The 18,701-nt window shown below is 39.3% G+C and overlaps 1 protein-coding gene across 9 annotated transcripts in view; it reads right to left on the bottom strand.

Moving 5' to 3' along the window:
• Positions 1-18,701, bottom strand: part of STXBP5L (syntaxin binding protein 5 like) — a 424,278-nt gene that overhangs the window by 391,818 nt on the left and 13,759 nt on the right. For all 9 annotated transcript variants that reach the window (XM_030534340.1, XM_030534349.1, XM_030534386.1 and 6 more), the window contains exon 2: positions 2,897-2,994. In XM_030534340.1, coding sequence (XP_030390200.1) covers positions 2,897-2,994 — 98 coding nt within the window. The remainder of the gene's footprint in view (positions 1-2,896; positions 2,995-18,701) is intronic.

Here is an 18,701-nt window from a genome sequence, read left to right as displayed (position 1 = left end):
GAAACTTGATGAGATTCAACAAGGACAAGTGCAGAGTCCTGCACGTAGGACGGAAGAATCCCATGCACTGCTACAGACTAGGGACCAAGTGGCTAGGCAGCAGTTCTGCAGAAAAGGACCTAGGAGTTACAATGGATGAGAAGCCGGATATGAGTCAACAGTGTGCCCTTGTTGCCAAGAAGGCTAACCACATTTTGGGCTGTGTAAGTAAGGGCACTGCCAGCAGATCGAGGGATGTGATCATTCCCCTCTACTCAACATTTTTGAGGCCTTATCTGGAGTACTGTGTCCAGTTTTGGGCCCCACACTATAAGGAGGATGTTGAAAAACTGGAAAGAGTCCAGTGGAGGGCAACAAAAATGATTAGGGGTGGAGCACATGACTTCTGAGGAGAGGCTGAGGGAACTGGGATTGTTTAATCTGCAGAAGAGAAGAATGAAGGGGGATTTGATAGCTGCTTTCAACTACCTGAAAGGGGGTTCCAAAGAGGATGGAGCTAGTCTGTTCTCAGTGGTAACAGATGATAGAACAAGTAGTAATGATCTCAAGTTGCAGTGGGGGAGGTTTAGGTTGGATGTTAGGAAAAACTTTTTCACTAGGAGGGTGGTGAAGCACTAGAATGGGTTACCTAGGGAGGTGGTGAAATCTCCTTCCTTAGAGGTTTTTAACGTCGGGCTTGACAAAGCCCTGGCTGGGATGATTTAGTTTGGGAATTGGTCCTGCTTTGAGCAGGGGTTTGGACTCCTGAGGTCCCTTCCAACCCTGATATTCTATGATTCCCTGGCTGGGTATCCTGCGGGGAGGTGGGGGGCGGAAGAGTGGGCGGGGAGATGTAGCCTTCAGACTCTGCTCAACTGAAGAGGGGGTTCATTGCCTATTATCCCCCATCTCTGCCTTAAGGAATGTGGGGAATTTCAGCCTAAAGGGGGGGGGCTTCTTTTAGCCCAGCAGCTACCCACACTGGAACATGAGGGAAGTGTCCTCCTTCCATGTGCATTATCAGCTCGATAGGTGAAGCCATTTCTGGGGGCACCAGGGCTAGGAAGAGGGTGTGGTGTTGGGAGAGATGCTGAGCTGGCAGTCTGCCCACCCACACCAATTTCTACTCCTAGCTACACCACTGCTTGAAAGAAGCATTAACTTGGGCTCTGCACTTGCATTTTCCTTAGAGCAGGAATGTTATATAGCTATAGGATACCTGGCCAATAGCAGCACAGCTCCTACAAGAGCCTGGCTGCTGGGGTCGGGGAAAGAGGAGGGCCAAGGAATCAGTGCTCTGAGGCAACAGTGTAAATGAAACTTCCAGAGGTAAGCTCTAGTCCCCTTCCATAGAGTACAATTTGATCATTTTAGCTGTGGTCTGTCAGAAGCACAGAACATGCGGAGATTTTCCATGCCAGAAACGCATGTGTTCAATGGGATATATTCTATCTACCTCATTGAGGTAAATAATGTTATATTAAGAGCAGAATCACCAACAGCACAGACTCTGTGGTATAAATGGTTAGTGTCCTTGTGGAAGGCTTATACTGGAAAAACATCAAGGCCTTTGAGGATAAAATTTATTGAGCACAAGAGCACTCTAAGATGTAAGGAATCAAAGTCCTGGTTGCTAAATGTGTTACGTGAGACACTGGCTGAGTTTCCAAATAAACAGTTTTCACTTTATTTGCACCTTGCCTCTGCTGTCACTAGACTCATAGGCACCATGGTGATGGGGAGAGTAGAAGAATCTGTATAGAATAAGCTGACCATATTTCATAAAATATCTTTCCATTTTAAACCTGGGATTTATAGGGGTATATAATGTGCACAAGTATTGAGAAGCTTAAAACCGAAATCCGCTTAGATTGTAGTTAAGCTTATGTGTTAGAATTCATAGGACCAGAGCACTCATGTTCTCACTTATTGCCAATTATTTACAGCAGAAGTGCTGAACCTGTAAACTGAGGTTACAAAAACAAAACAAAAAATTCCTTCTATTAAATACATCAAACCCATAACATTTTAACTCTCTTGCACTGTTTTTCTTGTCTCTCCTTTATTGACATATATCCCAGTTTGGTGGAACTATTTGGGCCTTGAGAAATTGAGAAATGTGTTCAGCAGAACATCTTGTAATTCAGAACATTGAAATGTACTTTTTAGATTCTCAAAAATCAGACCATGTTTGAATTTTCAATTCTTTTGTATTGAATTTTTCCCTATGTTGACACATTGACTAATTTTATCTGTCGGTAGCACAACATTTCTACCACACTCATCAATATGTTATCTGAACATTTTGCAAAATTATATTTATTTTAAAAAGAGTTCTCCAGTTCTTTCTCTTTCCCTCCCAATAAAGCTCATAGTCATCCAAATCTTTTTATAAAATGAGTTCCAAAAGTATCCTAGGCTCAAGACTGAGAGTTTAGGGGTTATGCATATTAAATTATAAACATTAAAACGTCAAGGCAAAATATTATTGTAACAATGCCCAATTTTATAAATGGATATTCACTTTTGAAGAAACTCACGAAGAATGAAAATATCTAAAACAATTTCCTCCATATGTATTCTTGTTTGGAACCTAACCTACTGTTTTTTAATCCCTCCGCTTTCACATACTGAGCATAAAAATTAGCTATGTATTAGCCAGTGTTATTCATAAGCCAGTAATTCATGCGTGAAATGTCATCCTTAGTCACATTAGTAAGCCAATATTAATTCCAGAACAGCCAAAAAAACTACAACTTTTTAAAGATACTTTACTGTTTAGACTGGAAAAATTAACACATCAGAATTTAATGTTATAAAATGTATCTTACCTGAGTGTTTGTGGAATGAAGCTGATTCATGTCACTACAGTATCAAAAGTACAGAAACTGTAAAGACTTTGAATAAGAAAGGATACATTCGTATGCCTCCTGTTCTTGTCCCCACAGCCAGAATTTTCTGAACTGGGTCAAAAGCTAGGGCAGTGGGCAAATAAGGAAAACCATGGCGAACCGTCTGAAATAGAGCAAACAAACAATTAAAGTATAGTACCTGTAGCACTAAATTCACTATACATATTGCATATCAACTGCATCAAAGCAGAACCTACAAATTGTTCAAAACTGTATTATTAATAATAAATTTTATCAAAAACCTATTTTGAAGGATATGATATTTAGAACCATACAGTTTATTTTCCATCAAAGCTATTTTAAGTTACATATTTTACCCAGTAATATCACTGGATTTTATACATATTTATAACAACAAAGGAAATGACAAAATATTTATGAATTAAAACTGATATATGTTGTTCATTTGCTGCATAGATATTATTTCACACTATCAAAGACAGCCCTAGATGCCAACTGATGACAGTACATGAAATGGTGCCTCAAAACACTGCCACAAACAAGAGCAAGAGAAAGGAAACAGAATTAGAACAGGAGTTCTCAAAGTAGGGGTCTACTTCAGTTTTCAGGAGTGTCACAATCATCCTCCTTTTCTTATGCTTTAATCAAAATATATTATGTTTCTAGTCCTAATAGTTGCAAAGATGAACTTGAAAAAGTGAACTGAGCATAAACTGGTCAGTAATGCATGCCTGAATCTGCAGACATGCTGAAACAATAGCAATATAGCCCTTAAACTAGAGATTGTGAACATGTTTTAGGAGGAGGTGAGGAATCTTCCCTTCTGACATTGCCAAGTGGGAGAAATGCCCCAGCTAGATTACAGTATGGAAGAGAGAGTCCTGTATGGGAAATGTTGAGAATTACTGCACAAAAACAAAGAAATGTTTAATAAATTATAGAAAAATAACTACTCCTGCCATAGTGCTTCTGAAGAATATTGGCCATTACTACTACTTAGTCCCCAAATTGCAAAATTCTAACCTATGTTGATGAGAGATATGCTGCTGCCATAATCATGATAACAAAGATGTACAATAGTAACTAATTATTGTCAGTGATGTAGAAATTTAACAAAGACTTCAATCACTCTGGTTCCAGACTCTTTTTTGTTGGGAGGTCTGCTTTGCCACGTATATGGCAGCGTTATTTCAAAATAAACAGCTTGATTTCAGTATCCCAGCCCAAGTTGGAATATTGTGCAATACAAAACCTCAGCTGTCAAACTTTCAAGGATCACCAAGGTTTTGATTGGGGCAATATTCTCTACTGTCTCTGCTCTTTGGTTCTTTTTTTCCCTCCACTGCCTATTTCATGGACTTTCTTGATAACCGGGACTTGTGTTCTTGTGACTTCATTTCCTTCACTGTGAGAAGAAAGCATGATCCTGCACTGTTTATATGGCTTATTTTTGCTGTTAATAATTAAAAGTTCTCTTCTGAAGATAATATATTTTTCATTTCCAGCAATTCCAGTACCAATAACATTTTCTTGTTGAGTTTTCCTGGCTAGAGCTTCCCTTGGATCTGGAGGCCTGGAAGGTCAAGGATTTTATAAAACCTGTCCTGCATTTGTGTCCATATTTTTAGCATTTTCTTTTTATTCCCAGTGTTTTTATGGAATAAAAAGTCAGACTTTTCATTCATAAATAACCCTCAAAAGACATATGGAGGGATGTTTGTGTATTTACATATGTATGAGCATGGTCAACAATGTAATCAACAGTCCCTGTCTACGCTGTATTCTGATAATTCAGAAATCAAGAGAACATCCTAGCATTTAAATGAATTGTAAACATGGGATATCTTGGTATTCATCTCTCTTTGAAAGGTACTATGAATGGTGGAGGCACAAGCAAATTGACTTATGTTAATTCTGTAGCTAAGTATCGTGATGGACCTCCTTCAAAGTCATCATAATTACCTTTTGTTCCCAGAAAAACTCTCAACTTGCCAAAGAGGACATGAAATTGTATAAAAGATCCTTGGATCCTGATTCTGTCATCTCAGATCTGCTTAAGCTTCATCAGGGGAAGTTTAAGTCACAAGACCGAGGTCGCAGTTATGCTGGTATGCCCTCAATATGATATCTGGACATTGGACTATAATCTATTAACTGAATTCGAAAGGAACTCTTTGCAACTATAAAGCTCACCATCTCTGCTATGAATCTAAACCGCAGTGAACTGAACTCATGTCTGTATGTATATTGATCTTTTTAACCATTTCCGCTTTCTTTTGTTTTTTAATAAATTTTAGTTTAGTTAATAAGAATTGGCTGTAACATGTATTTGGGTATGTTCTGGAATATTCAGTAATCTGGGAGATAATGTGTCTGATCCTTTGGTATTGGTAGAACTTTCTTTTATATGATGAAATAAGATTTTCAGAAATCATCATATTTGACTTAGGTACCTAGATGGAGGCCTGAGGCTGGATCACTTCAAGGGAACTGTGTTGTTTGGATTTCTGAGTAAGCAGTAAGATAATAAAAACGCTGTTGTATGCTGGCTTGGTAAATCTAAGTATTGGAATATCCACCAGCTTTATGGGGATTGTCTGCCTCATTCTTTGCTGTTCACTCTAACTGAGTGACCATAGCTGGCCTCCACTGGAACCCCGGTCACAAACTGTATTTTCTGTAGAGGTCAACATGGATTTTTTTACATTAAGTTGAAGGCTCAATTCCAGGAACAGAGAAAAAGCCCTCTAAGTAGCTGACAGCATTCTTTCATAAGACTGACCCATGAACAGCCAATCATTGAGGTACAGGAATACTAAAATCGTCTCTCAATGAAGGTAAGTGGCCATCACTGTTAGAATCTTTGAAAACATTCTTGGAGTGGAAGTGAGTCAAAAGGGGAGAATTCCGTATTGAAATGATGGTGGTCTGTAACAAATGTTTGTTTTATTTTCTGTGAGATGGGTGTATCACTATATGGCAATATGCATCTTGTAGGTCGACGAACAAAAACCAATCTCTTGAATTTAGTGAAGAAATTATAGCTGCCAGAGTCATCATCACGAACTTCTGAGACTTTACAAAATTAGTTTAGTAGTCTTAAAACTAAAATCAGCTTCCACCTTCCATTTTTCTTTGGCATGAGAAAGTACCTTGATTAGAAGACCTTTCCCTCATGTTAAGCAGAGAGGGACTCTATCATTCCTAAATGAAGAAAGGAGTTTACTGCCTGTCTCAGGAACAGCTCGTGAGAGAGGTCCCCTGGGCAACGGGTATAATAGGCCAGGGGAGGCTCAGCCTCCCTTGGCACTGCCATGGCCGTCAGACCCCTGGTTGCAGGGTTTTGGGGGGAAATTTTTATTTAGTATGCCTGTAGTGCGAGAAACTGCTACGTGTAAGAATTTGCTACCTGCAGCAGTTACTCACATGTGAGGGATTGTAAAAAACTGATATCTGATGTAGCAAATTCCTACAGATAGCAGTTTCTTGAACAACACCAGTTGTGCAGGGGGTGGGGAGGCTGTCTTGGGCTCCAGCCACTGCAAGAGTCAGAGATTTAACCAACCAAATTAATGAGGCCATGTGAAAACCAGTAATATGGAAACCAGAATCCTGTCTGGTTTTCCTAAGAACTGTTGTCAGCGGAGGTAAGAAGGGGAAGTAGTACAAGAGCATGTTAACTTATAGAGGCAGAAGAATGTCGGCTGGTGCTGCACTCTACCCCATACTTTGGGCTGTGTTTAATAGGCACAGTGTAGCCCTGTAGCCAGGGTGCTGGTGCAAAAATCACCAAATTAGCCCCTGCCCAGTCAGCTCCAATCAGGGGAAACAGATTGGGGCTGATGGAAAAGGCCTGATGCCAGTCTGACGATTGGCAACACCTGCTGGCCTGACAAGCCAAGGGCTATAAAGGTTGGGAGGGAGCCAGAAGGCAGGAGGGCAGCCGGAAGAAGTCAGTCAGGAAGAAAACTGGAGGCCTCCTAGTTAAAGGCTGACTGTGCTGGTAAAGGAGCTGACTAATCCTGTAAAACCTGTATACAGATAGACGCTGGTGGTGGAATAACCTTAAGTAAAAAAAGACACAGGTGTTGCACAACCCTGAAGCCTCTCTGAGCCTTACTGGGGACAGCAAGTGGGCCCCAGGAACACGGCCGGATCGTGGACTCTGTTAAAGCCCTAAACTATTGATGCTAGAATAAGAAAATACCAACAAAACTAGAAATCATGTACATGATTAAACTATCTGACTAGCAGACAGCGGGATCACAAGGAATCCTAAAATAGCAGCCCTGTGCTCTGTGGATTGTAGGCACTACTTATTCTTGCCATGAAAGAAGGAGCCAAAAAGAGTGACAGAGAAGGCAGTGAGGAGATGGGGCTTCTCACCACATAATCCCACCTTCTAGCTCCCTTTTTGGCATCTTGATCCCTGGAGGCAGAAGAATGGGGCAGTACCTATGCTCCTCAGATCACATCTAGTGTATACCAAATATACACAATGTTTTCTTTGAAACAAAACAAAACAAATTGATGATACAACTTTAGCCAAAATCCTTCTTCAGCATTTTGAATTCTTTTTTCAAAAGCAATAAGTTGGAATAAACTTTATCCCACCAATATGCAGGTACAGCTAATTAATATTCTTTATGCAAATAAATTATCTAGACGTATGTAGGAATAAGATTAATCGGGTCTGCCAGCGTTTCACTCATAAAACTGAAACATTACCAAAACTGTATAGAACACAACACAGTCATTTCAGTCCAATTAAGCTACACAGGAGATGTAGTCAGATTCTTTTGTAGCTGTAGCAACAAAATCCCATTAGAATTTAGTGTGCATGCAACAATATAATTATTTATACAGTGATGATAGCTTCTAATAACTCTTGCCCTATGGTAAGATATATTAGCTTGTAAAACTATTTCCTTTCAAAGTATTTTTGATCTTCCATAAATAACTCCAGAAAATACAGACTTAAAATTGATTGTAAAGGGCTTCCATGAAGTAACATAGTATACACTCAGAAACTGTGCATGTGTAACTTGTCTAATAATGTAAAATGAATAGAAGCCTGGAGTTCAGTTAATATTTTCTAGATAAAACATTTTGGGGATAAAATTTGAAAGCAGGATTGACTTATTCAGGTGTGTCAGTATTTGAGAAAACATTCGTGGTTTGTTTGGTTGTTTTTTTTTGGGGGGGGGGGTGTCAAAATGGATAATGATGCCCAGGGTTATCAGTCAGGATGGTAGATTCTATTTCCAGTGTGCCACCAACATGCTTTGTGTCCTTACAAAAGTCATTTACACTCTTTGAACCCAGTTTAGCAAAGTATTTAAGCACATGCTTAAATCCACCCCTATCCAACAAAGCACTTAAGCCCCATGCTTAACTTTAAGCACATGCTAAATCCTATTGATGTGAACAGGCCTTATGCAATTACCTAAAAATAAGCCTATGCTTAAGCACTTTGTTGAACAGGGATGAATTTATAAATTAGGGCCTGTGTGCTTCAGGGATGCTCATATCCAGCTTTGTAAGAAATGTATAAATATCAAGTACTTTTATTGGTGTTGAATGCAGAAGTGAAAGGGGGCTTCAAAACAGTACATTGCTATATGTAGTGGAGCCAAGCATAGCCATGCTCTCCTTCCTTGATGTGTCTTTGTGCCTGGACCTGCCCCATTGAGTTCTCTACTCACTGCCCACAAGAGGTGGAGAGAGAGAGCAAATCAATACTGGGCTTCCATCCCAAGACAAAAGAAACACAAGACAATGCTGAGAACACATGAGGCTTCCTCTTGAGACAACATCTAGGAGACAAGTAATGAAATGCTCTGAGGTTTTTTTATGCTTCCTAGTTTCTCGTTGAAACTGAAACTTTGACATTTAAAAAAGAAAATTGGGTTTTGCCCCTTCCCCACTTTTCCTTTATTCATGTCTGCCACAGAATTCACCAGAATGAACTGTTTACATTTTTGTTCCTTTTCTCACTCTGTAACTGCCCCCATCGACTTTAACCAAGCATATCTGTAATCTTCAGATCAACCAAAGACCTTGTTAAAGTTAATGGATGCACTAAGCACCCTTCATTTCGCCTTAAATAGCTCCTTCCATTTAATGCCCCTTTGTGTAGGGGTAGCTGAAACAACAGAAGCCCATGGCTCAAAGGTCATCATGGCAAGACTGAACAAAAGCTAAGCCATATAGGCAGAAGAACACAGGAGCTGAGAATTGATTGGTGACAGCTGTATGTGTCTGTGTGTCAGAAAGGCAAAAAGCAATGAAAAAGCCAAGAGAAAGCCCGCAGACAAAGCAGCAGTCCCCCATCTTGTAATGTAACCTACATACTTGGCATACTCAATACTGAGCAGTCATAAGCATGGCCCTGCCAGGGAGCAGAGACAGTTCTTTGTGGCACAAGACTTGCTGAACAGGCAAGTTTACCAACAGATGTGGTAGATTCTCCTTCACATAAGTCTTTAAATCAAGACTAGATATCTTCCTAACAGATATATTATAGCTCAAACATAAGATTTAGGCTTGATGCAGGAATTTTATTCGGTGAGGCCTGATTTCTGCAGATTAGACTAGATCTGAACAGTCCCTTCTAGCCTTAAAATCCATATATTTATGAAACTGAACATTAGAACATACTGCAAAGGGTTAAGGTTTTGGTAATGGATTCATCAGTACTGTTTAATTGTATTTTTAGTGTATATCAAAGACAACTGAAACCATGGATAAGCCTTTTTTAATGTTCATAAATATATAAATAAATAATATTGACATTAGTTGTGTATAGTATATCCTGTAAAAGTGTTTCCGATTCTATTTTTAACTATCTCAGTCAAATGCTTTATATAAAGAATGAAACTGGACATCATTAACAAGTATATTTGTAATCACTATTATAATTCCTTCTGATGCCTAAGAAAAGTTATGCTTATGTATTTATATTAGCTTTAGTTTTGTTTTTGTTTAAAAGTAAAAACAGTATAAATCACATGCCCATATAGTTTCTGTGTTACCTAACAGTCAAACTGTAACATCCTAAATGCATTCTGCAGAGTCAAGATGATTGCCATTGCATTTATCATCTTTCGGCACAATTCCCAGAAATGGTTCAGTTCCAGTTGTACTACGTGAATTTACAATATTATGTGCTCTAAACTCCATAGTTTTTCTACCTGAGAGAGCTAGCAAACTGTGGTTACTACTTTTAAATCTGTTAAGATTAATAGTTATTTGGCACTTAATGCAACTATACTGATCAGAATGCACTTCATTTAGAGTTGTTTTGAATTTTATATGAGCCTCAATAAGAACTAATTTGTAATTCATCTTTAATCTATGTACGATTAAAAATAAAGCCTTGATTATTTGGGGGGAGGGAGGGACAAGCATGCAAAATTATGTAGCACTTATTAATTCTTTATTCTAATGAACTGTGGTCTTCTATTCTTAGTAAAATGTTTCTTATTTTAAAAAGATATAAAAATAACTAATACAAAATCCAGTTCAAATCAGTAAGTTTATACAGCTGATTAAAAAAACACAAGAGCAAATCTAGAATGTCTCAAGAAACATACAGTACTTTGGAAATAGACATTACCAAGTGACAAATCATGCCTCTAGGAAGAAAACTGCATGTTAGTGTCAGGGGCTTTCAGAAGCTATCCCTTCATCATGGAGTTTTCCTCCACATTTGTCTTTTGGGGGCAAGGACCCTGAACCAGCAGATCTCCAGAGATCTCAGGAATCTGCTACAGGACAAAGCCAACCTATACAGAGCCTGTGTCCATATGTTGCTGCATTCTGACCCTTGGAAACTTTCACCCAAGCTCCCCGTTGGCATGGTTGACAAGGGCTGCCTCCTGATGGCTGCTGTCCCTGTAATTCCTTTAAATGGAGTTTCCACATTGCAAAGGAGAGTCCATTCAGGAATTAATATAGCCAGAGTCTATATTAACTTTAAGCAGATTATTTGTGTAGTTGAAAGAGGGAAAATACGATTTTCACCCCTGGCCCTCCGGCCCCCTCTGCCTGCTCAATCAGGATATCTTTGTACTACAACTAGGCATTCATAGCTGGCCCGTGCCAGCCGACTCAGGCTTGTGAGGCTGTTTCATTGCAGTGTAGACTTCTGGGCTCAGGCTGGAGACCAATCTCTGGGACCCTCCCACTTCACAGATCCCAGGACCAGGAACTTTTGCAGGGTCTAGGTGAAGGGAAGGTACAATGCCACAAAGTCAGCTAACTCTAATCTTTCTATGGATAGGAAGATATTGGCTCGCATAGGGTCCCCTCCCCATACGGATCAATGAAGCACAATATTGCCTATGTTTTGGAAAAAGTAGAAAACATCTAACTTACTGTTTCTAATGTAATAAAATCCTTTTCTACTTTTAAAAGTGACCAAAAACTGGAATTGTGAGGCTCTATGCTTAACGGCACTCTGGTTTCCATATCAAATGTGCTCATTTTACAGGTAAAAAGACTTTTTCTGTCAATGTCAGTCCTGGGATCTGGGAGTCAAGCTGGGTTCTTTCCTTCTCATGCATCATCACTAGTAATAAAAACTCCGCAAGGCAAAATTAAGCTGTTAATGACATTGTCTCCAAAAGGCTTGAACAGGTGTAACTGTGAGGAATTTAGTAAATAATTCCATTAATGAGGCACTAAAGCAGTGGTTTTCAAACTTCTTTCATTTGCGGACCCCTACAGAATTTCAAATGGAGGTGTGGACCTCTTTGGAAATCTTAGACAGTCTGCAGAACGCCAGGTTGAATACTACTGCACTAAAGAGAAAGAACCCAGCTAACTCTCGCTTAGTACCATTGACTCCAACTCTGCAGGGCTAACAGGAGTAGAATTCAGAGGAAAATTACTTTAGTCACTGAAATCAGAAGATCTGACTCTGGTATACCCTGGGAGCAGATCTGTTGAGGTGAATGTGTCATGATATTTACATAGCCACTTTTCAGGGTATAACCACACTTTAAGCTTTTTTCTCTTCTGAATTCTTATTCAATTAAAAAAACCTGCATTGTAAAAGGTTATTTAACTAAACCCTGAAAAATAGTGAGAAACTTCTGTCCTTGACTGAAAACAAAACTAGACTTTAAACTGAGACTTTTACCATTTTGATTTCATAAATATCAATTATGAAACATTGTCAATAATGTCTACGTAAAGAATTCAGAGGTATGTTATTAGCATTTGAATTAACAAACGAGCCTGTATCATACAATTAATTTTTTTGTATTATGTACATGCAGAGCCCTTTTTCCTTGGAAACAAGCACCTTAGCGTGCTACATCGCTTTATATAGCTATATAAACAAATATTTTTGATACAATTCAGTAATAATCCTCCTTAAAAAATAAAAGATATAACATTACAAAAATTCATTTAAGTTGATCTTTTTTCTAACATGTCATTTTCATTTGACTGTTTCCAAGAAGTCTATATACAGTACATGTGGCTCATCAACAAATTTTTATTACTAACACACTGTACTTCTACAAGGCATTAAATAAATCCTGAATTCACCCCCTCGTATTATTTTGCCCCTTGAAAGGAGTGGAGATATAAAACTACATCTTTGAGTGAAGTAATTTATTTTAAAAAAACCAAACACCTAAAACCAAGTCACAAAACTAAAAGAAAAATCTTACAATCCTTACTCAAGAATCCTCTCTACATGAGAAAAATCCATATAGGACCAAGAAACTCCAGGAGTCTGATTCTACACTGTCCTCTCTCAGGATAGTCATTTTCACCTATGCAAACTGAGAGCAGAACACTACCAATTCGAACTGATCATATTTTACTGCCAGTTTGCCGAAATACAAATGCCCACACTATGTGTAAGGTAGTGAAGAATAGGCCTTAGGAATTTCAGACAGTAATTTTCTGCACACTATTCTTTCAGATATGGTAGGGTTTTTCACATACAGAATGAGTTGGTCTACACTGGGGGGAGGAGAATCAATCTAAGATACGCAACTTCAGCTATGAGAATAGCGTAGCTGTAGACGACGTATCTTAGATCGATTTACTTTGCGTCCTCATGGCACGGGATCAACGGCCATGCTCCCCCGTTGACTCCACTTCCACCTCTCGGCCTGGTGGAGATCCGGAGTCGACGGGGAGCGCATTTGGGGATTGGGGATCTAGACAAGATGCGATACATCGATCCCCAATAGATCGATCACTACCTGCCAATCCGGTGGGTAGTGTAGACATACAAACTTCCAAATCCACAGATGCGCCAAGATGCTCAAAGAAATTCCATTGATCCTGAACCTCTGCATTATTCCCTGGGTTTTCCCTGTGCCAATTAAGCTCCATCTAAATCTGTGCCACCATGGGCAGCCTCCCAATAGCGACACCAAAGTTGCCACATCCACCACGTATCTGGGTTTCAGTGTAAGCAGGGTAAACCCATGAAAGATAATTTTTGCTGGCCAAGCATTACCCTCTATGGATACATCCTCAGATTTTCAAGGACACAAGGTCATGGAGAGTGATCATCCCTTCCCACCTTTCCTCTACTCCCAACCAACAGAGCACCATCCCAATGTACTTACAGAAGAACTTCCAAGGGGGCAGGAACAGGAAGGAGTATGCCACAGAGCAACTATTTCCCTTCTATGAACATTTCACCACATACTCCCATTAGTGCCAGTGAAACTGGAGAAAAGCACAGGGGCCCAGATCCACTAAGATATTTAGACATCAAAGTCCCAGACTTGGATAATTAAGTCCTGGGGTTTTAGGCAACACTACAATCCACAAAAACCCAGCTCAGCTGCCACCTAACCCTGTAGGTGCCTTTATTTTTCCTGTAGAAGTTCCCTAGATGCTTACGTTTCAGTCTCGAGGGGCAGTTTCCCACCTCGCAGTTGGGTGACCTAAACTAAGACTATATAATCATTCAGTCTGTCTCTCCCACACCCCACATTACTATTTCTTGTCCTCATACCCCCACCAAATTATGTGTGGAGTGAGAGAGGACAAACAGGATAACCTGGATAATTACAGGCCTGTCAGCCTCACATTAATCCTGGGCAAGATAACAGAGTGGCTGATAAAAAATAATTAATAAAGAATTAAAGGACAATAATATAATTAATGCCAATCAACATGGGTTTATGGAAAATAGATCCTGTCAAACTAACTTGATATTTTTTTGATGAGAGAAGATGAAGTTTGCTGATGTAATGTACTTAGCCTGTTACGCATTCGACTTCGTACTGAAAGACATTTTGATTAAAAACTAGAAAGATAAAACTGACATGTCATACAATAAATTGATTAAAAAATGGCTAACTGATAGAACTCAAAATGTAATTGTAGCTGGGGAATCCTCAAATGGATGTGTTTCTAGCAGGATCCTGTAGAGAATAGTTTTTTGTCCTGTGCTATTTAACATTTTTATCAATGACTTGGAAGAAAACAAGCCTAGCTCAGGCTCGGTGGATTGCAGCTTTGTTCAAATGATTTTTTAGATGCCTAAAAGTTAGACGTTGCAATGTTTAGTGTTGCAATGCCTAAGTCCCTTTGTGGCTCTGGGCCTGGGTCCTCACTCCTTATGTAAAAATCCCACTAGGAAAAAATTCAGACTTTGTGTAATTGGGCATAACTATTGCCTTCATTGAGGCTAGATTTGGCCCATTCTCTCAAATTGGGACTGTGTATTTGGCCCTAAGTCAAAGCAGTTCAAGTAGCAGTTCATGCTGATTTTTGTTGTTGTTGCAGCACTAACCATAATAATCTAAAAACAGAAGTTACATTGTGTTCAGAGCAACATTTGTGCAATGGAAAGTTAGACTGTAGATATTTATCAGAATTGTAAAATATTCAACATTCCTGTAAGTCTTAACAGGAAACATTCCTGTCTCTTCTTCACCATCACTCAGAACACCAAAAATATGATGATGAAAGTTTATTAACTGGAAGTAAAACAAGCTAAGCTTCATTGCAGTTATAATTTTCAATACATAGCATCACTTATATAGTTTAGGCTGCTTAAGTCTTTCCATTTTTAAAGGGTCTTTTTTCAATTGCTTACAACTTTCCAAATTTTTCAGATTTGGGAATGAAATTTTCCAGAGCTGATCTTTGCCCAAAGGTAGGCGTTTTGATTGCTGGGGGGAGGTTTAAAATATTTCAGTTGAAATAGCTCATCCATTTTTGTATATGAAGATACTTGAGAAAGAACTTCTGCTATTATAGTAGAACCTTGATTTTATGAATATCCATCTTACGAATGACCAATTATATGAACTATTTTGCTCTCCTCCCCATAAAAATATCATCTAAAATCAAAGTCAATTCAAAATAAGTCAACTTCCCTTAATGTCTTGATGCCTTCAGTGCACTGGAAATCACTCTGTAGTAGTTTGAACGACAAAAAGGAAGTGCTGTAGTGCACCATACTGCAACTTATGAACTGTACCTACTGTAATTTTGAGATGGTCTGTTAACTTTTCTATTTTATGAACTCCTCAATCTAGTTCATAAAACAGGGGTTCCACTGTTCTAAAATGTTTTGCAACCTTTTTTGAAAAGCTCTAGCACCATAGCAGGAAGGCTCTAAAGTGAAATTTGATAGAGAGATAATCTATAGGTTGGGTTTGTGCTTATCAGTGTTCCAGTGAAATTTTGTTATGGAACATATTTTACAGTCCTTACTCACAACGAGTAGTACCTTACTCCACAAACAGCTCTATTGATTGCAATGTGGTTACTCACAGAGTACTATTCTACATGAATACTATCAGTAGAATTTAGGTCTGTACAATTAAATCAGCTCACAACTTTCTACTGGCACAGCCACTGCATGTAATTTTATTATCTTCAATAGTGGGTATGAAATTTCATTTATATAATGTTTGATAACGCCTCATAACACACAAGATGAATAGTGAATGGAACATGGTCTTTTTGTGGCTTCTTTACACCACTCTAGCACTGCAAAGCAGCTGGAAAGCCAGTAGATCCAACACCCTGCATTCCCATAATGGTTCCTAAGGCACAACTCACTCCCAACCATTGGCAAAGGAGGCAGGTCCAGGAGAGAGGTTGTGTAGCTGGGGCAATCCTGTGTGTTAGCAATCCCTGACTACCAAAACAGCCATAGGAGCCAACAGTAACTAGTACAAAGTTGAGCAGCCGCGAGGCTGCCCTACTTTATGCAGGAACAGAACTGGTGCTCTGAAAGTTCCAGGATTAGCGAAGTTCATAAAAATGACTTACCGTCACCTTTGTGCTCTTCACCTTCACGTTGCTTCACACACAACTCCAGGATATAGGTCAAAGAGCACACATTTTGTGCAGGATATAGCATTTTACTGCTATATACAAGAGATTTTCACATAATAGAATTTCTTTGTTTTTATAAATATTCTTTTACAAATTCCTAGGAAATTTCATACAAAAAATAAGAGAGCATTAAGGGTGAAAAGTGATGCACCCAAAAGTCAAGAAAAGCCAAGATTAAGTTTGCTCACACAACCTTAACCCTAGCCCTAACCCTTTTGCATATGCACTATGATACAGTCTTTAAGGCTGATTCTCCACTGCCTCTCCACTTGTATAGATAGTCATTTACATCCATGCAAAGTAAGTATAAAATGCTACCGAATCAGAATGAAAATGTTTTACCCTCATGTTGCAATCTCACTACAGATGTAATGACCACATAATGTGCAAGGTGCCAGAGAATCAGATCTTTATGTACATAACAACATGCTATTATCCCTGCATTTACTCACATCCAGTGTGCAGGCTAAACAGTATACAATATCTAAGGCACAGATATATTAGTGAATGAAACAGGGTCTTATGGATTTGTGCTTTATTTTTTACCCATTTCTATTTACAATTACCGAGTGTAAATCTGGAGTAAAACCAAATTTACACAGGTGTTTACTGAAAGTATATTTAGTCCCTCCATGTACAGGATAGATGGCATGTGGTGAATGAGGAAAACACCAGAGGACCTGCAACTCATTTAGCATGCAGTCTGCATGATGTACAGTGAATGAGGCAGAGGATTTCTCACTGAATAAGGAGTATAAAAATAAATATTGAACAGCTGCCTCATTCCCAGTGCACCATCCAACCTGTATACAAAGGGCCAGATCCTCAGTACAAATTCGATCTACATCAGCTGAGGATCTGGTCCTAAATCAGGCAGGCATCCTGAGGAAATAACAACATATGATCATATATTAAAGACTAGATTGTAGTGCATACAAGCAAGGGGACAGAGGTGTCAGGTTCCAGACTTTTGAGTTCTTCAATTTGCAACATTAATGTTCTTTTATTGTAGTTTTTTGTATGAAATGTAAGCAATCCATTGTAATTGTTTAAACCGTAATCTTGCAAACAGATGTGCTAGGGTGGACTAGTACATCCACTAGCAGCCAGAATCAGAGCCTTAACAGTTAAAGGTCAAATTTTGCATTGACTTACACCTTGTGCAATCTTGTTGACTTCAGAGCTATATAAAGTGTATGTAATCACAAAATTTGTCCCTAACTGCAGGCACCAAACATCTCCCACTTGCACTACCAATCTTTAATCATTCACAAACCTTGCTAGCGAGCAGGCCTATTAAAACTAGACAAAAACCATCCAGGGATAGCATCACATTCCATTTAAAGAGCTAAGTTTTATCAGCCATCTGTACTTGACAACATTGTTATCTCCTCCCCCAGATACACACTACTTACACTTCAAATCATACAACCCTCTATCCTCTTCTCTCACTCCCAGCAAGCATCTTATATAAGCTGTGACAAGTTAACAAATCCATGTAAACAGCTTTTTTAAACACAGACATGTAGGGCTGAAGAGCTCTTGGGAGGTCATCTAGTCCTGCCTCAGCATTGGGGGCTGGAAATCTCCTTATTACAGAAAAAAAATGCACAATGTATTTGCACGATCTTGGCTATGTCACTTCACCTCTCTCATTTCTCATTTCCTCCATCTGTAAAATGAAGATCCAACTTTGTAAAGCACTCAGAGATCAAATTTATAGGTCCCTTTTGGAGGAAAAATACTACACTATTGCTAGGCATTATTGTTTTTCATAACTCCAATGTCCTTTTCCCACATCAGATGTCATAAAAGTAGCAGGCACAATAGAATCTTTTCAGTCAATGGACTGCATTTACTGCATATATGCCAATAACCCCATTAGGTCAGGATAGTCACGAAAGTTGACCTCTGTGCTGCATCCCCCTCACCGTCTCTAGTAGCAACTGCCTCTCTTTTCTCCTATTTCCTTTACTGGTCTCCAACAGTGTCCACAGGCAGGTGGATACCAGGGCAGCACTTCAGTTTCTCCCACCCCATGGTAAGAGGGAAAGAGGACACTAACCCTAGACCTGCGCCATCACTGCAAAATGCACCTGAAAGTTTCTCTTTCAGCAAATGCTAAAGAATAATATTCTACTACACTTTCAAAACAGCTAACATGTTCCATTATGCCCTCAGGCGGCTACTGAGAAGAGCATGTCTTAGTGTACTCAGTGGGACTGAGGATACATCTACACAGCCCAGGGCAGTGACTCTCAGAGCATGGGTTGACAGACTTGGGCCCGCAGGGCTCACACTACCACACTAAAAATATCTGTGTAGATATTGTGGCTTGGGCTGGAGCTCAGGCTCTAAAGCTTAGGGAGGGAGGTAGGCTTCAGAGCCTGGGCTCTGGCCCAAGCCACAATATCTACACAGTTATTTTTAGCACAATAGCATGAACGAGTGTCCGTCAATCCGGGCTCTAACACTCACTGCCATGGGCTGCTGCCTCCTGTACCCTTTATGTTC

Source organism: Gopherus evgoodei, chromosome 1 (genome assembly GCF_007399415.2).
Source record: "Gopherus evgoodei ecotype Sinaloan lineage chromosome 1, rGopEvg1_v1.p, whole genome shotgun sequence".
In the NCBI taxonomy this organism is placed as follows: Eukaryota; Metazoa; Chordata; order Testudines; family Testudinidae; genus Gopherus; species Gopherus evgoodei.
The sequence above is the reverse complement of the archived record's forward strand: the minus strand, read 5'-3'. Positions and strand labels throughout refer to the sequence as shown.